Source organism: Brachionichthys hirsutus, chromosome 3 (assembly GCF_040956055.1).
Source record: "Brachionichthys hirsutus isolate HB-005 chromosome 3, CSIRO-AGI_Bhir_v1, whole genome shotgun sequence".
Classification (NCBI taxonomy): Eukaryota; Metazoa; Chordata; class Actinopteri; order Lophiiformes; family Brachionichthyidae; genus Brachionichthys; species Brachionichthys hirsutus.
This window is the reverse complement of record NC_090899.1, coordinates 7,395,702-7,414,535: the sequence shown is the minus strand read 5'-3', so window position 1 is coordinate 7,414,535 and position 18,834 is coordinate 7,395,702. Positions and strand designations below refer to the sequence as shown.

Below are 18,834 nucleotides of genomic sequence, written 5' to 3'. Positions count from 1 at the left end.
ATCCAAAGTGAGACGTGTCGGCTATGTGCCGTATGACCTTCCGTTGCCCTTTGACCTTTTCCTGTTGACTCTTTTGGGGTTTTAGTACTAGTTGCCACAGTAACCGAACAGCTAATAGGCCTGAGCTGTCACTGCAGGCGCAGGAATGGCAGTAATGCATGCAGTGAAATGTGGCCTGGGTTTACTGCTCTGCTACAATATGGATCACTTTTGGTTCTCCTAACCAAACCCTGACTCAGAAGCCTGGGGGTTATTTTACCATCGTAAAAAAACAGGAGATGATAATACAGGCAGAAAATATCGGAATAGTTTACCATAGCATGCTATTAGAAATTAAGCAGTTCATTATTTTTGCTCTGTCTTAAAGGCCACCAGAACAATTTCAGTTCCACATTCACAAACACCTCTGCGTGAAATTTCTATCTTATGATCACCTTTCGGGTGTTAAATGACAACGTGGGCTTACATATGACGACGTAGGAATGAGATATATTTCGTGTTTTGCATGTGAATGTAGCCTAAATGCCTCGACGCCAGGCAATAACGAAATGATTTGCGGTCTATTTTTGTGCCTGAAATGAAACTTAGTGAACCCAAGATCGTCCAGGGCACTAAAAATGAAATACAGATGTTAATTAAATGACATGCTCCAGTGTACAGGGTGGAAAGATATATCGCATTGTTCCGTCATCCATTAAATCCGCTCAGCTCCCTCCCAGGCAAGCACATTCCTGGGGCCCGCTGCGAATGTAACCCCCCCATACATTTGGGCCTTGAGAGCCACCCTGAGCCGAAATGAGTCCAGATGGCCAGACCCTGCTGTGAGGAGCTGTGGATGGAGTGAGTACTGGTCTGTACGACATGGGGCTAACCTGACTGGACCTTTTGCGCACACAAGGTCCCCGGTGTTTCCTCAGCACCACCTTAAGCTGCTCGTGTTTCAGCGAGGGGGGGGGGGGGGGGGGGGGGGCATTCACGATGGTCCTGTTATTCTTACATGACATTAAGTCGGTCATACAAGGAGTAGTGTTCCGCAAAACAGAAACACTGACAGTTGGTTCAGAAAGAAAGTCACTAACGTGAGCTCATTACGGCCCAATTGATTGATTTGCCGTGTATTTATAAAGTACTCCCACATGTAAAGCAGGCATATATTTACACATAGCAGGGTCAGAGCTGAGATGTCTTACTGCGATTAGCTGCAGCCACCTCTGCAGGAGCCCTCAGCACCTTCCTCCACTCCACACGCTGTCTTCATTTCATATTCAGAGTCACACACTGAATCAATCTGGGTCTGGTGCGACATCTTTGTCCTCCGTATGAATGCAGGAGTGGGAGTGGGGCGGCAAATCACCTGGATTTGCTTGTGGAAATCTGTGTCCTGTTTCAGAACACTTATAGTACCCCCCCCGGATTGTTTCCTCTGTGTTATTCTATACCTATAGTTTCTGGAATGGAGTGCTTGGGGGGGTCGTTATTGCTGGGATTTCTGTCTGTAGAGTTTCTGGGAATGAATAGAACAGGAATGCATCTTCATTTTTCACCGCAGGTTATAATCAGCCTGATATTCAGTTGATGTACAATACGTTTGAGGATCATAACTTCTTTGTATAGAGGAGTACTCAGCTCATCAAGATGATGTTTCTGAACTAGTCAGACATCAAATGCGGTTTTTGTTGCAAGCATAGAGCAGGTAATGACCGTTCCATATGCCTCTTGGCTGGGGGTTTCCACCCCACAACATGGAACCCACTGGATCCTCTAACACCCTGACTGACGGGTGAATGGCACAAATGACAAGCAAGGATGAGAGAAAGGTTGCACAGAACCTAAAGAGACTATTTTCCACTACCTCTGCTTCTCCCTTTTTTCTATTCCCTTTGTTCCTTTTCTCCTCACTTGTCTTTCTTTTTGTTCCTTTTGGCACCAGATCTCTTCGGGCAGAGAAAATGTGAGAAGGTCAAATTAAATATTTTCTTAGGGATGTAGAGGCATAGAAACCTGATTTTGGCCAGGGGATTTTAGAGAGAACATCTAACTATAATCCCTGAATGGCATTAAATTATATTGGTCAGCACTCTGACTGCTCTGATTTAAATAAAGCTGAATGTTTTTCTGTGTAGGCGGTAATGAATGAATTTAAATTAAACATGCTTTTCAAAATACTTGCGATTTTTACAGGGTCAGATTTCATAGTAGCATTTTTATTTTATTAGACTAAGCCTTTATATTTGTAAAGTAGTGTGAGACAAATACATTAATTGACATTTGATGAGTTACTTACAAAACCTATTACTGCTGCTGTCTACAAGGAGGCTGTTTGATTTCCATGGCACTAACTTGTGTGTCTCCGAACGTTCTGTTCTGTTTCACAGCTGCCTGTTACCATCCACCGAACCCAAGAAAGAGATGCTGACTTTGTTTTCTACGAATAACAACAAGCTAAGGAGGAAAAATAGGGGAATTAATTATGTTACTCGAATCCTAAAAGTTACAAAATAATCTCTGGATAGGTGTCAAAAAAAGGTTTATTTTGTGAAATATGGATTTTTCTTTCTTATTCTTTGTTGGATTGGGAGATTGAGGCTGAACCCATGTTTGGCCAGTCACATACTAACTAGCAGCTGGTTTGATTAGCTTTGTAAATACTTGGCTAATACCTCCTCTATGAAATCAATGTGAGGACATTAAACAATGACCAGACTCTTGGAGTGCTTCCTATGGGGCAGACATCTCTTGAGTGCTAAGCGGACCTTTGCCTCTGTAAATCTCCCTGTCATTGCGCAGCTGCCCATTGTCTGCTCTTATCGAATCAGCTCTGCAAACCACCGAATCCTGTCTGTTGACCTTTCACTCTTCTCTCTTCAACAAATATATGCGTTGAACTCTTGGTCTGCTCCACATCCAATCAGAATTTATCCCCTGAAACCCCATATTTCCCTCTACTGGCTGCAGGAATCTCTCCCACCTGCAGTCAAACCTTGGGTCTGGCCAACATGGATCTCGATACAAAGGTTTTTCTCTCAAGTCTCCTGCAGTGCAGTTTTTTATCTGGGCCCTGGAACTAAGAAGTTTTTCTCCTTCACCTCGAAGTACTTTGAAATAACCCATTTAATCTCAGCCAGGCCTATAACAGCTCTGTGCCATCTGAGGGCTAAGTGCTCGCTGTACACAGTTTCCACTGTTAGCACAGTGGGTCCAACGTGCTCTTGAGTACTGCCTGCTTGCCATCTGGAAAATAACAGCCTTAAGCAGGCCCTGTCAGTAATTACCCTGCAAACTCTGAACAAAGGCGCAGAACACATTGTGTTGAAATCCAGATAATTGGTGGAGACAGGCCACAGCAACTGATGGCCTGGATCAAGGAGCGCACAGGCTGGCTTTGTCTTAGAACTTTGAGGTCAGGTTTGAACATTTGTATTGGGTTTGATGAACTACAAAAGAAACACAAGGCCTGTAGCTAGAAAGGTTTTTCTTTGTTGTGTGCTTGAAAATAATATTTGACCAGATGTTTATTCATTTAATCATTCTGGACATACTGGGGGGGGAAAAGCAATATGTTCAGTCATAAAAAAAGGAGCATAACTCTCAACTTTATTTAAACTAAAGCCACTACTCTTGGTTAAGACTTTATTCTTAGGTAAACAACTTCATACTTGGAACTAAATTGATGGTGGGTGTGAAATAGTTTCATAAATTGCTTTCCACACATTGGTGTAAAGTGCTGACTCAACCACTCCCTCACTTGGAACCAACAAAACATGAAGTTGATTTACGTTGACTATTCTCCAAAATGTCCATTTCAATTAGAATCCTATCAGGAGCTAATCTGGAAACTGTTAGTCAGTGAGCTTTGGAAATAAATGGTTTACAGCTGAGAGTCAGGAGTGGAGGAGGGAACGCTGGGGGGTGGGTTGGGGGGGGGACAAGTGGCAAAGTCCCACAGCTGAAATGCCATGTTCAGGTTGATGCACAGGAAACAGGCTATTACCAGCCAGGAAATGAAGTGGCAAGCTCAGGCCGGCTTATATTTCCCCTCCTGCTTTTTAGTGTGGAGACACGAGGGCTCCAGCTTTTGTTCACACAGAGCAGTAAACAGCACTGCACCATATTCAAAAGACTTTAAGTGCTTGTGATGGCTGAGTGGTATGTTGCCATGGGGTCTTGAGTTTCTCAGACCTCCAGAATCCCCATCCCCCTCTGTCTCTGAGGGGAAGCTAAGCAAACGGTCACAGTGTGAATGACCTTAAACAAATTTATGTGCAAGTAAGGGAAGTGACTGAGGTATGATTTACTAAGGATCGCCTGCGGGGCCTAAGAGTAATTGAAAATAGCTTGTATATATATATTAAATTTTTCTCCAGACAATTCCGTGTTCTTTTCTTTCTATTACCAGGTGGAAGATGGAAATAGTATAATTATATGATGTGGAATTAATTTCTGTAGCAACAGTTAATGATAAATCATTCTCTGCTCAGTATGTGCCTAACATAAGGCATTTGTTGATTCTTGAATATATATTGGATATTTCAGTTTATGGTGAAACTATGATGGATCAGATTTGGACTCAGTCCAACAAATGAGCAGAAACGATAATGAAGATGAAGACGAAGAAGATGAAGTAGTGTTCAGTCACCAAGCCTGGACTCTCACACATTGTATTAGCTGACAGAAACAAAATGTGGATGACAAATTTAAAGGGCGGTCACATGTATAGTAAATCTTGATTATAAAGGGCAGGGATACACTGGGAGTCTGACAATATGCAACATGATCACCATGATACCAATCTTTTTCTTTTTAAAGTTCCACAGCTGCAGACAGGTTCTGTCTTGGTCTATCCTAGCACCAAATTATTTATAATTTATTGTAGTTTAACTGTTGAATATTAGCTTGTAGATATTTAACGATTCAGGTAAGACTGAAAGAAAATCTAATTTTCAAAATTTGAGAAGTCAGAGTACAAAAATATGGAAGACCAGTTTGCATGGTAGGTCGTTCAACTTGTTATAGAAGGACTGTATTGAACATTAAGGTTCACATTATCTCCTGTAGCAGGACCAGAATTATTACTAGTTTGCCACATTTGCATTTTCTCCACCCACCATATTAAAAACAAAGTGAAAATTGCAGGAAAATAATTTACTTCCCCATAAATGTTCCATTGTGAGGCATCAGCTCCATCGAGCCCATACACTTTGATTTTTGTTTTGGAGGTTGGTTGTGTAACAGTTTTAGAATTGTGCAAATTTTTCCAAAGAAGCAATTTTATGTAAAGTGACGCTGGGTCCATTACAGTAAGTGGATTCTTTATGCTGTGTCACTCAGGAGAGATGAACATTTTCCACTTGGGTGAGAAATCTGCTAAAGCAAATTGTTGAGGTCGACAATAGGGTCGGCGTACTTTAGTGCTGATGGTGTACTTCCTGTAAGCGTTTCACCACCACGGATGGCTGCTTCACTGATCTCAGACCGATCCAGAAAAAGGATCTGGTGTGGGAGGCTGAAAAGTAAAGGACACAGCATTACACATGCAGGTATTGTCTAACTACAGTACAATATTATTTAAATTCAGAGCGTTTTTGTAGTAGACACAAGAGGCGGCGATTGCTGAATTTCCTGCTGGCGTTCACGTGTTCGAAGGTCAGAGCCGGCCGGATGCCCACACAAATCCAGCATCGCTTCTCTCCAAAGTAAAGGAGCACCTCAAGTGTGAAGGCCTGCCACGAAGGTGGTGAGGAGTGATTCATGCCACGAAGCCGCAGGGCTTGGCTGGAGTCAGTTGAAACAGTTACTTCTGAGTTGAAAGGATGTGTGTGTGTGTGAGTTGGAGGGCGATGAAGAGCGAGAAAAGACAAATCCTCCTCTGACTGAGCTTGGATTTGAGCTGGGTGGATGTTCCTCACAGACAACCAGTGATGATTCAGAGTCGGGAGGATATGAGCTGCTCTGCTTTCAAGCTCACAGCGGCCTGAAAAGATTCATTTGTCTGGCTTGTTGAATAATGGAGCAATTGTTTGTGTGTGTGTGATTGTGTGTGTGTGTGTGTGTGGGGGGGGGGGGGGTCCATCTTTGTCGTTGTAGCTTGATTAGTTTTCATGATATTACTCTTCATCACGTGGAACCCCGGAAGCGTAATAGTTGATAAATGTGTTGTAAATTGCAATTATTTCCTTGCCTCACTTTTTACCCTTTTTTTTTAACGCTCCGCTCCAGTTGTGGCTGTTTCCATCTGTTTGGGAGGAGGCTCGGAGTTGACTGACAGAGGTCCTGCTCCCTGAGCGCTAGCAGCTCGCTGGAGGGGCTTGTTTCTATCAGGGGGGGAAACTCCAGCCATTCCATCACTCTTACAGAGCTGACAGCCATTCAGACGAGGCAGAGGTGTTCCTGCCAACAATCAAAGGGCTTTTCATTGAAGGAATCCAGCTCTGTGGTCTGTCATCAGGGAGGGGCGCTCCCTAGCTGTCAGCAGGACCAGGGACCCCCCGGGTACAGCCTCCACGTCTCTGGTCAAAGCCACGACATTGGTCAAGACCATTTGCTCCTCCCCGTCTCTCTCTCTAATGCGTTTTTTGATGTTTTGTCTTTTCTACTTTCAACAACACATAACTTGATGTCTGCGTTGATTTCATTGAATTTACTGGACTGATCAAAAGGTCTACTCTCATGTCAGTGCTTGTGTGCACCACTTGAGGGAGGCAAAACTAAACAAAGTGTGAGAAAACCGCATGCCAGAAGACATACTCAGGAGTATCGAACAGTACAAATAGTTATTTAAATGTTTGAATGCATTAAGTGTGTTTTAGAATTGACAGAATAGATGGGTTTATTAAACATCTGGATCATTGGGAGACTGCCGTCACAGATTCCCAAAACTTCCAGGCTCTAATGATTCAGCACTAATAATTTTCAGACTATATATATTTTTTTTTTTAGCTCTGCTAGATTAAATCCTTAAAAATAAAATACACTTAATACATTTTGTTTGTATTATTTTCATTCCACTGCCACCCTGCATCCAAGCTTTTCTAGACAGAGATTTGATGTTCTTTCTGCGCTATCATAAGAACACTGTACTTTTCTCTTTTTAATATTCCCATATTCATAAATTATACATTGTTTTACCAATCTGACCAGTCATAATTTGAATAAGCACAATAAATATCAACAATCTGTTGCAGTATTTCTTTCCTTCACTTGCAGCAAAGTATCAGACCAGTGTGCTGTCGATGCTTCTCTGGGCTTTACTATTGCATAGCCACTGGCTTGCTTGTATAAATCCATTATTCAGCTCCATGTCATAACACAGACAACGCTTTGAGTATGACAGACAGCCAGACAAGTCATGGCAGCCAATGGCAAAGAGAAAACCAGCACCAGTCCCTGATGAGACTTTGTGGGGAGAGAGCGCCAAATAAGAAGCATACTTCCACTGAGCTCAAAGACAGCATGGATGCTTGATTTTTAAAACAGCCCTCAGCAGTTCGGCTGTCAACAGAAGCCTTTTGTGCACAGGTCAGGTGAATGCGCGTAAGTCTTTCCACATGGGATCCATGTGCTGGGGTAATTCTGAGGCAGACAGAGGAGTGTAGTTATATTTTCTGCTTTTCCCAGCGTGTTTCAGACGTGTTTCATCGCTTACCGAGGCTGGCCCGCTGACTGACTGCAGTGGTTGGTCCGGAGGTTAAACTGTAGAGTAAATCTTGATTGATCTGTCAGGATAATTAAGCCTGAGCATCTGTTTTGGACAACTTATCTCATGACCCAGAGTCAGACAGAGAATGAAAAAAAGGATGTGCTGTAAATGTTCAAAGGCTTGTTTTTTAGCACGTAGGGGTAAAAAAAAAAAAAAAAGGTCTAATTTGTGTCCACAGTAAATCACGAGATTAAAACTCAACATAAGCATATTTTATACTGATGGTGTGCCCCTCACTTATTCTTCTGTTCTGAGTCTGCATATCAAGCCATCCAGTGGCGCCCCTGTCCCTGACAGTGTGATTAAAGCCCTGTTTAACATTGACCAACCTGCAGGCTGTAATGTCTTAATGCGCGAGTCATTACAACGAATGAACCTCAAACTGAACCTCGACTTCTGACAGGAATTGCTCAAATCTAGAAAATACATGAATGAGTGGTAAGCAGTTCAATTACAGAATGAACAATCGTATTAATCTGACATCCATCATGTGTTTATGAATATGTGATTTTTTTTTAAACAATAATATTTTCATGAAAATACGCAATTATGAGGAAAACAAAGTTAGTCCTGTTACATTGCCATTCAGAGTACGCATTAATATTCATAGTCTATTTCACACCATTACATTTGCATGGTTTTGTTTTCCTCTACATCCACACAGCATTAATATTAAGCCATCTCATTACTGTGACTACGGTTGCACACACACTGTTGGATATCATCACTCTGACTCATTGGCAGAGGTTATTTTTCAGTTTCTGTTTCCATTTCCTCGAAATAAATGACTCCGGCTACAAACGAGGTTAATGAATATTGTAGAGGTGAAACATTACACACGGCTCTTTGTGGATGTCACTTTTCATGCACTATTCTGTCATTGTGTGCGTGCAGTGCAGTATGTCAGGCTGTAGTGTGGAGAAAGACATTGTATTTGTGCGTGTGTGTTTTAAAACAGAATAAATAAAAACAACAGGAGAGAGAGATCAAAGACGTGTGGCAGAGCGAGGCCCTGTATCAGAAATGAGTTTGTGAGCCTCTCTCTCCTCCGTATCGCACTCCCCTTATCATCGACCCTGAGGAGAATAATCTCGATCCAAGTTAAATTATAGATTAAGGCCAGACTCTGGCAATGGTTGTGCAGCTGGCGGCTGCATGAGCATTGAGCTGCATAAAGTTTCACGCGCTACTGCTGCTGATGTTGCCTCACCTCACTGCTTTGTTAAAAGCAACATCAAGCACTCCCATTTAAAAGAGACCCCATGAATATATTAAGGATCCTCCGTGAGGCTGAGGCTGTCTTTTGTTGGACTCTGCCTCATGGATGGAGAAGATGTTTTTGTTTCAGTGTTTGTCTCAATGGTGATCTTTTATTCTCTCTTGAGATGATCTGGAAAGTGTTTGTTAGCATTTCTTATTGGCTGGCAATTTTAGGGCGTAAGATCCCTCTTGTTAACGTCTCCATTGGCTAGTGTCGGAGAGGCAGGTTGAATTTGTCTGATTTATTGATCATTTAAGCGCATCTATTGCTCCACCATGGCTCTGGAGTTTGAGTAGCTTCATGTTGCTGTTTATTGATACATCCATGTGGAGCTGAAGTAGCACATTAGGTTGTAAGTGCACCCGTTTATCTCAGCTTCAGTCTATAGTTGTATTGATAATATTTCAGTATCACCTTAGTGATAAAGACAAGTTGCAGAGGATTATACAGAAACCTTGCTACCCGCAGTATCACTATAATTTTTCAATGATCGTTCAGAAGGGTCTGTGTTGCTCACTCTTCTTTAATCTTTCCCAAGCAGATGGTGCAATGACAGGATTGCAGAGCATCACACATTCTATTTCAGTCACACAAAAAAGCAATCTATATCCAGATCCACACAGATTTGTGTGAGACAAAGAGTTCATCTTTGCATCACATTCATTCTTCTCTTGCGCCTCAACTGAAAGCATCTATTTTCAACTTCAACATGTAATAATCAGCAATGACAACCAGCCAAAATGCCATGGAATGTGCAGGTGTTGACTTTAGATGAAGTTATATTATTATAAAATCCACTGAATAACCTGCTTTATCTTTACAAACGATTAGAGGAACTGTCTGATTTAAATCTAGCCCACTGTCAGCTCTATCTGCCTCCTCGAAATATCAGTAAGTGTTAGAGCCTGTCTGCTCATTCATATTACAGAAATACAGTAGCTGTGAGCAATAGGCATTAAAAATGTATATTACATTTGAGCCATAGAAAATAATTCACAAATTACAAGAAATTATCAGTTTTCATTCTGCAGAATTTTATTCACAACCATCTGGAGATCATTTTACTAACTTTTGTCTGCATCTTCCTGTCCTCTCCAAAAATTCTCTTTTATTAGATAGTGTATGAATAGCAGGAGGAAAATGCCAATTGCACATAAATAAAGAGTCAGTGTGTATGAAAAGTAATGAATGCATAATTTTAGTACAAACTGTGGTCTATCAAATAAATCTTATTCCGCAATAGCGCAGCAACAGTGTTCTTACATAACAGCACTTGCACTTGCCATACAGTGACATCATGCAAAGCAAATCTCAGAGGGCAGCCAAGGCATCAAGATAATGTCTAATGTGACGTGTGATGCATGCAGTTTCCACATAACTGGCATCCATCAAGGGCGGACAACATAATAAATAAAGTCCTCTGTGATCTATTGAAATCATTCAACCTATACCTACTGAGCTTGCTTTACTTGTTTCCCGTGGATGCTGTGTTACCAGCTGATGTAAGTTTGTTCGCTCTGCAGCTCACATTAGGGCTGCACTTCAATCCAAACTCCTTGTCAACTGGCTTCAGAGTATCTGTGAGGTCTGCCTGTTGATGCGTTTCTTTGTTTCCATGGTACTCAGAACTCTGATCTGAATCAGCACTCTGATTGGACGGTGAGCCGCTTTGCGACTGCTGACAGGAAAAGCAGAGGTCCTGCCATTTATTTCGATTGGCATCTATTCCATCGATCATTGGCTGCAACTTCCTGTTAAGTTTTAGCAGGGCCTGGGAGAAGACGCAGGAAAATACAGCTGATAGTCACACAAATGATACTTTTCTTTTGATCATTTTTGAAATTACTGTATACTGTTAAAGTTAAAATGTATATATCAATATACCTGAAAAAGCGGTTTACATATCCCATCTATCCAATCCAGCTGTAAAGCAGGCAGTTCATCTTTACGATTACGGTCAAATATGGCCTATGGAGAAATTAAAATGATCAGTAACCTTCAACATGTCATTCTATCACAAAGGAAAGGATGAGATGAGATGAGATTAATGATATGAAATAAGATAAAATCTGATTTCTTACTTACTGCTGGGGTCAGCTTCAGTTCAGATCTTTCTCTGTCACCTTGTTCAAAGAATTCACTTGTAACCAGCTCTGCAACCTTCAGACATTAACGCCAGACATGATTATTTCAATGATTTCATCATTTCATTATTTTGATCTCAACATCATTTTGTAAAAGTTAGATTTTGTCTATATTTTCTGCAACTTTTGATTTATTTCAGTGATTTTGCAAGAAAATATGACAGTATTTTTCATTGAGAAGATGCTACTTTCAGAGCATATAGCTGTCAGTCCGACAAGGGTGGCTCAGGCAAACAAATATTTTTTTCTTTAACCAAATATTCTTGCAACAGGGACACAAACCTGCTTTGATATCTTCCAAGGACGAGTGACAGCACCCAGATCGCATGCTGTCATTAGCATGGACCTGTAGTTGTGTGAAAACAGGTTTTTCTTAGCTGTTTCAAGCATATTCACTTCATATTTCAAGTGATGTGGCTCGAGACATATTTATTTAGCAGAAAGGCAGAAACCTGAGGACTTCTCTTTGTCCTTCATCTGTCCAGCTGAATTGTCCAGACAGGGCACACTCAAAGAACTTGGTTCTGCGCCTTACGAGACATTCAAGGTCACAAAGAAGAAAACATTTAAAGAATAATCCCTGCTATTGCTCCATCACTAACAGACACTAATAATATCAATCTAAATTCTAATTATTTTACTACATTCAATAATTAATCCAAATACATGTATACATATATTTCAGGTTTATTTTCTACCAGTCATGAGATACCAACTATATTAAAAAAAAAAACTACCGGTACTTACTCAAAGTGCAAAGTAAGGTCCGTGGAGAGAATAGCCTGCTTCAACAGTTGCATCATTTTGCTGTATTCTTTAGAACAGAGGTTTGCAAAAATATTGTGACCCTGTGAGAAAACAAAATATAGTAACACTCACTAAGAGGAGGCAAAAAGCAAGCAAGGAAATGTCTCCATACAGCTAATACACTGGTAAAGTCATCGCTCACTGTCAGACGAGGTGCCTGTTATCAGCGTTGATTAATCGTGTGTGTGTATAGACTTTCTCTGTCCTCGGTTTCAAGGAATCAATAGAGAACACACTTCCCAATGATCAAACTGATTTACGCATGAGTCAAATTGACCTCCAGCACTGATAATGGTCCCTACTGCTGCATACCAGAAAAGATCAATCTGCACGCCATTGGATTTCTGGTGAACTGGTGCTCAAAGGAACACAAGCATCAATCATGAATGATCAGGAGCTTGAAAAATGTTGTGTATATTTATGTTTATTGCCGCTCTATATTGATTGTGTTGTTGACTGTGTGTGTTTGAGACTGATATTGTGGCCATTATCCCCAGGCTAAGAAAAGCAACGGAGAAGCAAAAACACACAATATACTGGAAGGTCTGCGGTCCCAGATTATTTCCCCTTATCAACCCCCCCACACCCCATTCGCTATTATGTTTTCATGTCTTTTTCAGTCAGCCTGAAAAAGAAAAAAATGAAACCGTTGGCCATACCTCGCTTTGTAGGATCATGACTGCATGGTTAAAGTGATGATGCTCCAGGGTGGCTGATGTTCCGTAGAGAAGAGCCAGAGCGGAGCCTGTCCTGCGAGAGAAACTGCAGTGAAGCATTCAGTTACCTAACATGCTCAGCACAACACTTTTCCTCTGGACCTCTTACTTGGCTTGAAATGCATTGTTGGTGCCTCTGTGGTCCAAGTCGTGACACAGACAACCAACCATCAGTGCCAGAATCTCAGAGTCTGACAGAACTTCCAGGAAAGTGGCTGTCTAGGAAAAAATAAGATGGTGTCGATATTCTGACCCAGCAATTTAGGAGAGGAGAGGAGAGGAGAGGAGTGTACCTTTATGATAATATGTATGAGACAGCTGGACAGTATATAGTGACTGCAGACACAAACTATTCCCCAAGACTCCAGCATCAGACATATCGGAGATTTATTTGGGGATTTAAACAATTTGAGAATGTCGCAATACACATACGTGACTCCAACTTGAATTGTTGCGTCTCAGATCTTACTGTGATCATAACGAACATGCACTGTGACACATTGAAGGCGTGCCTCCAGTTATGATATGCCACAGTTCGGTAGTTCTTCCTCACTGTCAGAAGCCAGCGGCACAGAACCTGGTGGGAGAGAAACAGTCAGCTGACAAACAATCATGCACGCTGTGGGCACCTGGCATCATATTGACATATTCAAGGCTCTCACCTCATAGTCAATTTTAAACTTTTGGACTACACCGAGTTCCAGAAACATTCGAAGTGATGCGGTGATCATGGCATCGTTGTCCAAAGAGAAGTCGTTGAAGTGAAACTCATCGATGCCTAACTCACTGCCCAGGGGGATTTTAGCTGCCTTAAGGGGGGGGGGGGGGGGGGGGGGGGGAGGAAGCAGTGCAGACAGTTTCGAATCATACATTTATAAAGTTAATAATGGCATTGGCCACATTGACTATTGCTTTCACAGACTTTCTTTCTAAGAGATTACCTTGAGTCTATCAACTTCTACCTTGGAACAGGTGGCATGGTAGGACAGCATCTGAAAGCAGGACAAGTCAGACAACAGTCGTATACGGAAAAACCTTTTCTGATGCTCTTCTCATTTTAATTCATGAGTTTAACGAATGTTTTCAGGCAATAGTGTTGAAATCACGATACAAAGAACATTTACGGTTATTCCTTAAAGTGCTTTGAGAAGACTCTTAGCTAATAGATCATATATTTGGTGTCCTACATGATTTTTAATTGTTAATTTTTTAAAACGCATTTTTTCTGGTATTACCTTTTATCATTTGGATCTGTCGCATTTTGAAAAGACAAGGTAATGAAAGAATAAAGCATAAACGATGAGAAGAAGTTGTGCTGTACATTCAAATATAAATGTCCTCCTAAGTGGTGGAATGATGCTTATAGAAACAGAATCTGCTGTGATCAATATGATACAGTTCTTACATCCAGCGCTACAGACTGCTTGGCCCATGTCTTTTTAACTTGATTGTACATCAGTGTCCACAGAATATCACAAATGCCTAAACACAAAGAACAAAACAGAGGCAAAAAATAAAAGAAAACGTGGCATTGTATATGTCTAGTTGCAACAATGAATCCTGAAACAGAATATGGATGGGGCGAAGAAACACACGAACCTCAAACAGTCTCTGATCTGCATCATCAAAGGTCTTTCGGTCCAGGCGGTTCAGAATTTGTGCGACACCTGCAGAAATCACGCGCACGTCATTTACTATAAAATGACAATGTTGCTCAGCGAGGACAAATGGATTATTTCCGCTCGACTGACCGATTATCTGATGGGTTCGATTCCAGATAGGGACACATAACACTGATCTGATGTGAAACCCCGAGGCTTGATCTGCCTGAAAAGAGAGGAAACAATGGAACAAGACTGAGAACAGTTTGCTTGAGAAGTTTAGACTAGAAAATGTATTTTTAGAAATACAGAAAGATAACATATTGTAGTTTTAGACTCATGTAAGCACCATTATTGACTGATTTTGAACATCAAATGCTAAGAATATTCACCCGTACTCCGCCGGACTTGGATTGTATTTTTGCCAGTGTGTGAGTGTGTTTGAAGCGCGTGTGTCTGTCTGTGCGTTAGTGTGAGCTCAATAGTCCTATAAGGGAGGCCATTGTGTCCACACCTCAGCATCAAAGCGTGGATCTTGACACACATCGCTGATGTTAACAGGCAGTCCTGTGGAAGCCACCAACTCAGCAATGCTGTTATTGATCAGCCAGTCAGAACACGACAGCTTCTCCATGCTGATGCGGCCAATAGCACAAACAGGAAACAATAGTCAGGTCTAAGCACTTAATTGTGCAACAGAGCAGCAGTAAATCTTCAGTATGTCTATAGCTATGGATGCTGCAGCATTCCCGATGAGTCCCTGGAAAACCTTTGTTCCCTTTCACCTGGTGTCCCGGTCCGTGTTACACAGCGGGGACATGAGCTCGAATGTCTTGGAAAACTTCACCACCTATTGAAGAGACATATATTATCAGAACCAGCAGCTACATCTTAAAGGCATAAAGAGTTTAGCGCTTAGCTCCAGAAAGGTTTCACGGTGTAATTGTAAATTCAGCTCGGTGAAAAGCTGCAGAGTGCCGGAGGTCTCACAGGCGAGTCGATGTCTTCGAGGAGAAGCACAGAGCAGCGTTCACACTGCAGCAGGGTCAGCGCTCTCTGCATGATCTTCCTGACAATCTTCTCCAGGTCAGTCTGCTCCTCAAAGAGGTCGTTGACCACCTCCAGCAGAGCCTGCGGCCATTAGAAATGACAACACAACTAATGTCTGTGTACACGGCATGCATGTAACAATTATTTGTTATAAAAATGTAATGTGCATTCATCTCACTTTTGCTATTCTATGCTGTAAATACTGCAGCAGCAATTAAATTAAATAAACAGCATCTATTTTTGATGAGCAGTTTACATCCTCTTACCCTGCTCCTCTCGTACTCCTTGCGAGATTCGGAAAACAACCTGGCATTGGAAATGGAGATTCCACAGAACGGCAGATACATCTGCAGGACCTGAGCGAGTGCACAAGGAAGTGGTGAAGGTCATGGTCGCATCAGAAGTCAAATAAAAAGGCAACACAAGATGGTTTTTTTCTGTTTTCAGTGAATTTTATTCAAAGTCAGTTGCTGCTTCTTAGGATTTTATAAAAAAAAAAATCAAAAGAAGCAAATTCATGAGCTTAAACTGCTGTATTGCAAACAGGAGAAGGTTTTAAATGACTTTCCACAACTTTATTCTGCCACCTTGTGGACAAACTATTTCATCTCAGTGCAGCCAAAACTCAATGGGGATCTCCTGGCTATATGTTTGGTTTGACAAATTGCCTCTGTGTTTTCTTTATTGCCTGACCAAACACACCCCAAACATGGAGTCTGCGCAGTGCAGGGATTTTTCATCGTCAACAAACCGGTATGATGATAATATAATGATCCGTGGAACTTTAAACGAAGCTAAAACATGCAGATTCGAGCAAACAGATTAGTGGGTTCATTGGGGAGAAGTTGAAAATGCATCCTCTCCATGCTCGACTGAGAGGTTGGCCTCTCCTCATTTATTTTGAAGGTGTTTTGCCTCCGAGGGAACAGTTTGCTTCTCCCCACAACCGTTTGGAAGATTCACGGTGTTTTCAGCTGCATAGCTCCATAGTTTTTATTTTCAATACGTGTGTGTGTAATCCCATTTCCAACTCCAGCTCTGAAATCCCTTTAATGGTCAGAGCAGCTGTAATAATGGGGATCATAGCCAATGAAATGCACGGTAATGTGACAATGCCCTGGTCACATGAACCTGAACGTGTGTGCGTTATAGCAGATCGTCACCTTCTCATCATCCTCAGTAAAGGGCTCGCCCGTGGGACTTTTATTGATGGCTTGCACAACGCCGATGACTTCTCCGTCGCTGTTACAGATGGCCATGCAGAGGATGGACTGAGTCTTATAGCCTGTTAACTTGTCTATCTCATCACTGAAGCGGTGGTCCTGCATTAGTGGGGACATTAAAAAAAATGCATTACACATAAACAAACATGCATAAGGACACATTAAGAAGCATTATCACACTCTATGTACCTCGTTATTCTCAGTGAATGCCCTTATATGACCACTTTTACGCTAAACTGGAGATTTATGGGCCTGTGCCCGATAATGAAGCAGCACTTATGCAATAATTAGGTGTGAATCCTGGTTAATTAAATTCACGGCTCTGCCAAAGGCGCCTTATTATTGTAATAAAAACAAGCTACAATATTCCTTTACTGATATATATATTTAATATTGCAGTAAGAGACCTTCAGGGGGCCCACGTTGACTTATCCTCATGGTGCCCAGGGCCATGATATAATGAGCTGTAATATATATAAATAGAGCTCTGGCTTGTGGTAAACTGATTACTCTTCCGTGCCCATCATATAGGAGGTTCTTTTATTTTGAGTAATCACACAAAACTTTCAGATGTAACGTATTTCTCACATAGGAATGTGATCTACAGTGTAAATAGACAAAGCATTGTTATACATTGTTGTTAAATTTGTATTGTTAATTGTGGATGATTTATGTACGAAGGACTTTCAACGGAAACAAGACCGCAAGGGCTTTTTTGAAATGCTCCTCTTAGACAGGATGTTTGACTTTATTTGTACTGTAATACATGCTACTGTGTGACTATACTTGTACTCTAACATTCTATCCAATAAATATATTAATTCATTCATACATCTATTATCATAAGTTTTACTCACTTGCATAAACTTTTTTAAACCATAATAATACGCAAATATGCAAATGAATAAGAGACACGCGTTTACCTCATACGCATTTGGAATGTTAACGGTCTCCCCGTGCTCTGCCACGTATCCAATGATACCCTTTCCCCATGGCACCTGCACTTCATTGGAGTTAAGAGTGTTGGAGGAGGGTCCGAAAGTGGTGCCTGAATGCACGTCAAAGAACTTGGACACCAGTGTCCTCTTGTGCGCCGGTCCCTCAACCAGGAAAAGCGAGCATCTGTCTGCATCCACCAGGATGCACGCGTTGATCAGAATCTTGTAGCTGAGGTTCGTCAGGTCCAGATCGTTCGAGATATCCTTCACCAACTCCAAGAAAAACTCCCTCTCGTTGATTTCTTTAAGTCTGTATTTGTAGTCGATGGCGCTGGACGCGTACTGGGGCACGTTGACCCTGGACTCCAGCAGGGCGCTCAGAATGTGCACGGTGGTTGGAGGCAGGGAGCTGGCTTTACGCAGGAGCGCACGGCGCCTCACGCTGGACCGGGACTCGTGTTCGCTCAGGCTCACGTGCTCGTCGTAGGTCCGGTGCGTGGCGGAGGCTTTGGAACGGGCGAAGTTCTGCCGCAGCTCCATGTGGGACGATCTGCGCCGCAGCGCATCGGAGAGAGGGTCGCTGGCGTCCGCGCGTCTCCCCTCTGCCGCGGACACTTTGGACGGCTGGTGCGCCCTCAGCCACCTGCTTACCTGGTCACACTTCGCCTTTCGGACAAGATACTTCTCGAATAGATCGGGGTTGTAGTCCAGAAACGCCTCGATGTCAGAGAAGTCAAACGTTGCCATGGTGGAAACCGGACCGAACGAGACGCTCAAATGTTACAGGAGGAACGCAGCTGCAGCCGAGGCTCTCAGAGAAGGGACGTCCTCACAACATGGTTTTTTTTTCTCATATACAGCCCGTATTCTCCCCTTAAATATTGTTAGTCAAGTAAAATCAGTAACGCAGAGATCTATAACGCATGAGTGGCGAGCAACGGCGCAGCTGTCTGTCAAGCGAGATTGAGCTGCGTCTCCAGGGAGAGCTGATGAATACTGTACAGAGATGTAGAAGAAAAACACACACACGCATATACAGATCCTCTGCCTAGGAATAAAGAAGAAGAAGAAAAAACTGCAGGGCTTCCTGTTGACTCCGCTCTTTATTCCATACCTCCAGAAACTTACTGAGCAGATAGATAGATAGATAGATAGATAGATAGATAGATAGATAGATAGATAGATGGATAGATGGATAGATAGATAGATAGATAGATAGATAGATAGATAGATAGATAGATAGATAGATAGATGGATAGATAGATGGATAGATGGATAGATAGATAGATAGATAGATAGATAGATAGATAGATAGATAGATAGACACACCACTGTATAGTCAACAACAAACACAATCTTATCTGAACCAAGTGAGTTTTATTCAGTCAAATTTAACCC

At 42.0% G+C, this 18,834-nt stretch overlaps 1 protein-coding gene across 1 annotated transcript; it reads right to left on the bottom strand.

The window, feature by feature from the left end:
• Positions 1–10,422: 10,422 nt before the first annotated feature.
• Positions 10,423–18,183, bottom strand: pde11al (phosphodiesterase 11a, like). Its single transcript, XM_068758262.1, is given in 21 exon segments — positions 10,423–10,728; positions 10,842–10,925; positions 11,043–11,117; positions 11,384–11,447; positions 11,554–11,631; positions 11,849–11,949; positions 12,568–12,658; positions 12,734–12,843; positions 13,094–13,201; positions 13,287–13,433; positions 13,566–13,616; positions 14,030–14,085; positions 14,088–14,106; positions 14,224–14,291; positions 14,376–14,451; positions 14,740–14,860; positions 15,011–15,075; positions 15,216–15,356; positions 15,542–15,631; positions 16,439–16,597; positions 17,422–18,183. Coding segments are annotated over 21 exon segments (2,772 nt in total).
• Between the last annotated feature and the right edge of the window lie 651 nt (positions 18,184–18,834).